Below are 269 nucleotides of genomic sequence, written 5' to 3' on the forward strand. Positions count from 1 at the left end.
GGGGACGTGCCCTCGTAGGACACCAGCGGGTCCTGCACCTCGGAACTGTTGCGGATCAGCCTCTGCGAGGGGATGAGGAGCCCCGTGAGCCCTCGCCTTCCTGGGGTTTGGCCACCCCATGGCCACCTCTGGAGGGGTTTGGCTATGGGAATGTGGGGTCTGCTCACCTGGCGCTTGCTGTCAGGCTCGATGGGGTAATTGCAGTGCTCGCAGATGTCGATGTTCTCGATCCAGTCCTCGTCGTAGTCCGAGCTGCAGCAGCAGCCCAT

The 269-nt window shown here is 63.2% G+C and overlaps 1 protein-coding gene across 2 annotated transcripts in view; it reads right to left on the reverse strand.

Moving 5' to 3' along the window:
* LCK (LCK proto-oncogene, Src family tyrosine kinase) overlaps positions 1-269 on the reverse strand; it is a 4,996-nt gene extending 4,727 nt beyond the window's left edge. Inside the window, exons 1-2 of one of the 2 annotated variants that reach the window (XM_010193666.1) lie at positions 168-269; positions 11-62 (exon numbers count right to left, since the gene is read on the reverse strand). In XM_010193666.1, coding sequence (XP_010191968.1) covers positions 11-62; positions 168-269 — 154 coding nt within the window. Of the gene's footprint in view, position 1; positions 63-167 lie in introns of both variants that reach the window. The other variant, XM_010193667.1, reaches the window with a different exon arrangement.

The sequence above is a fragment of the Mesitornis unicolor genome, unplaced genomic scaffold (genome assembly GCF_000695765.1).
Source record: "Mesitornis unicolor isolate BGI_N332 unplaced genomic scaffold, ASM69576v1 scaffold44191, whole genome shotgun sequence".
Taxonomy (NCBI): Eukaryota; Metazoa; Chordata; class Aves; order Mesitornithiformes; family Mesitornithidae; genus Mesitornis; species Mesitornis unicolor.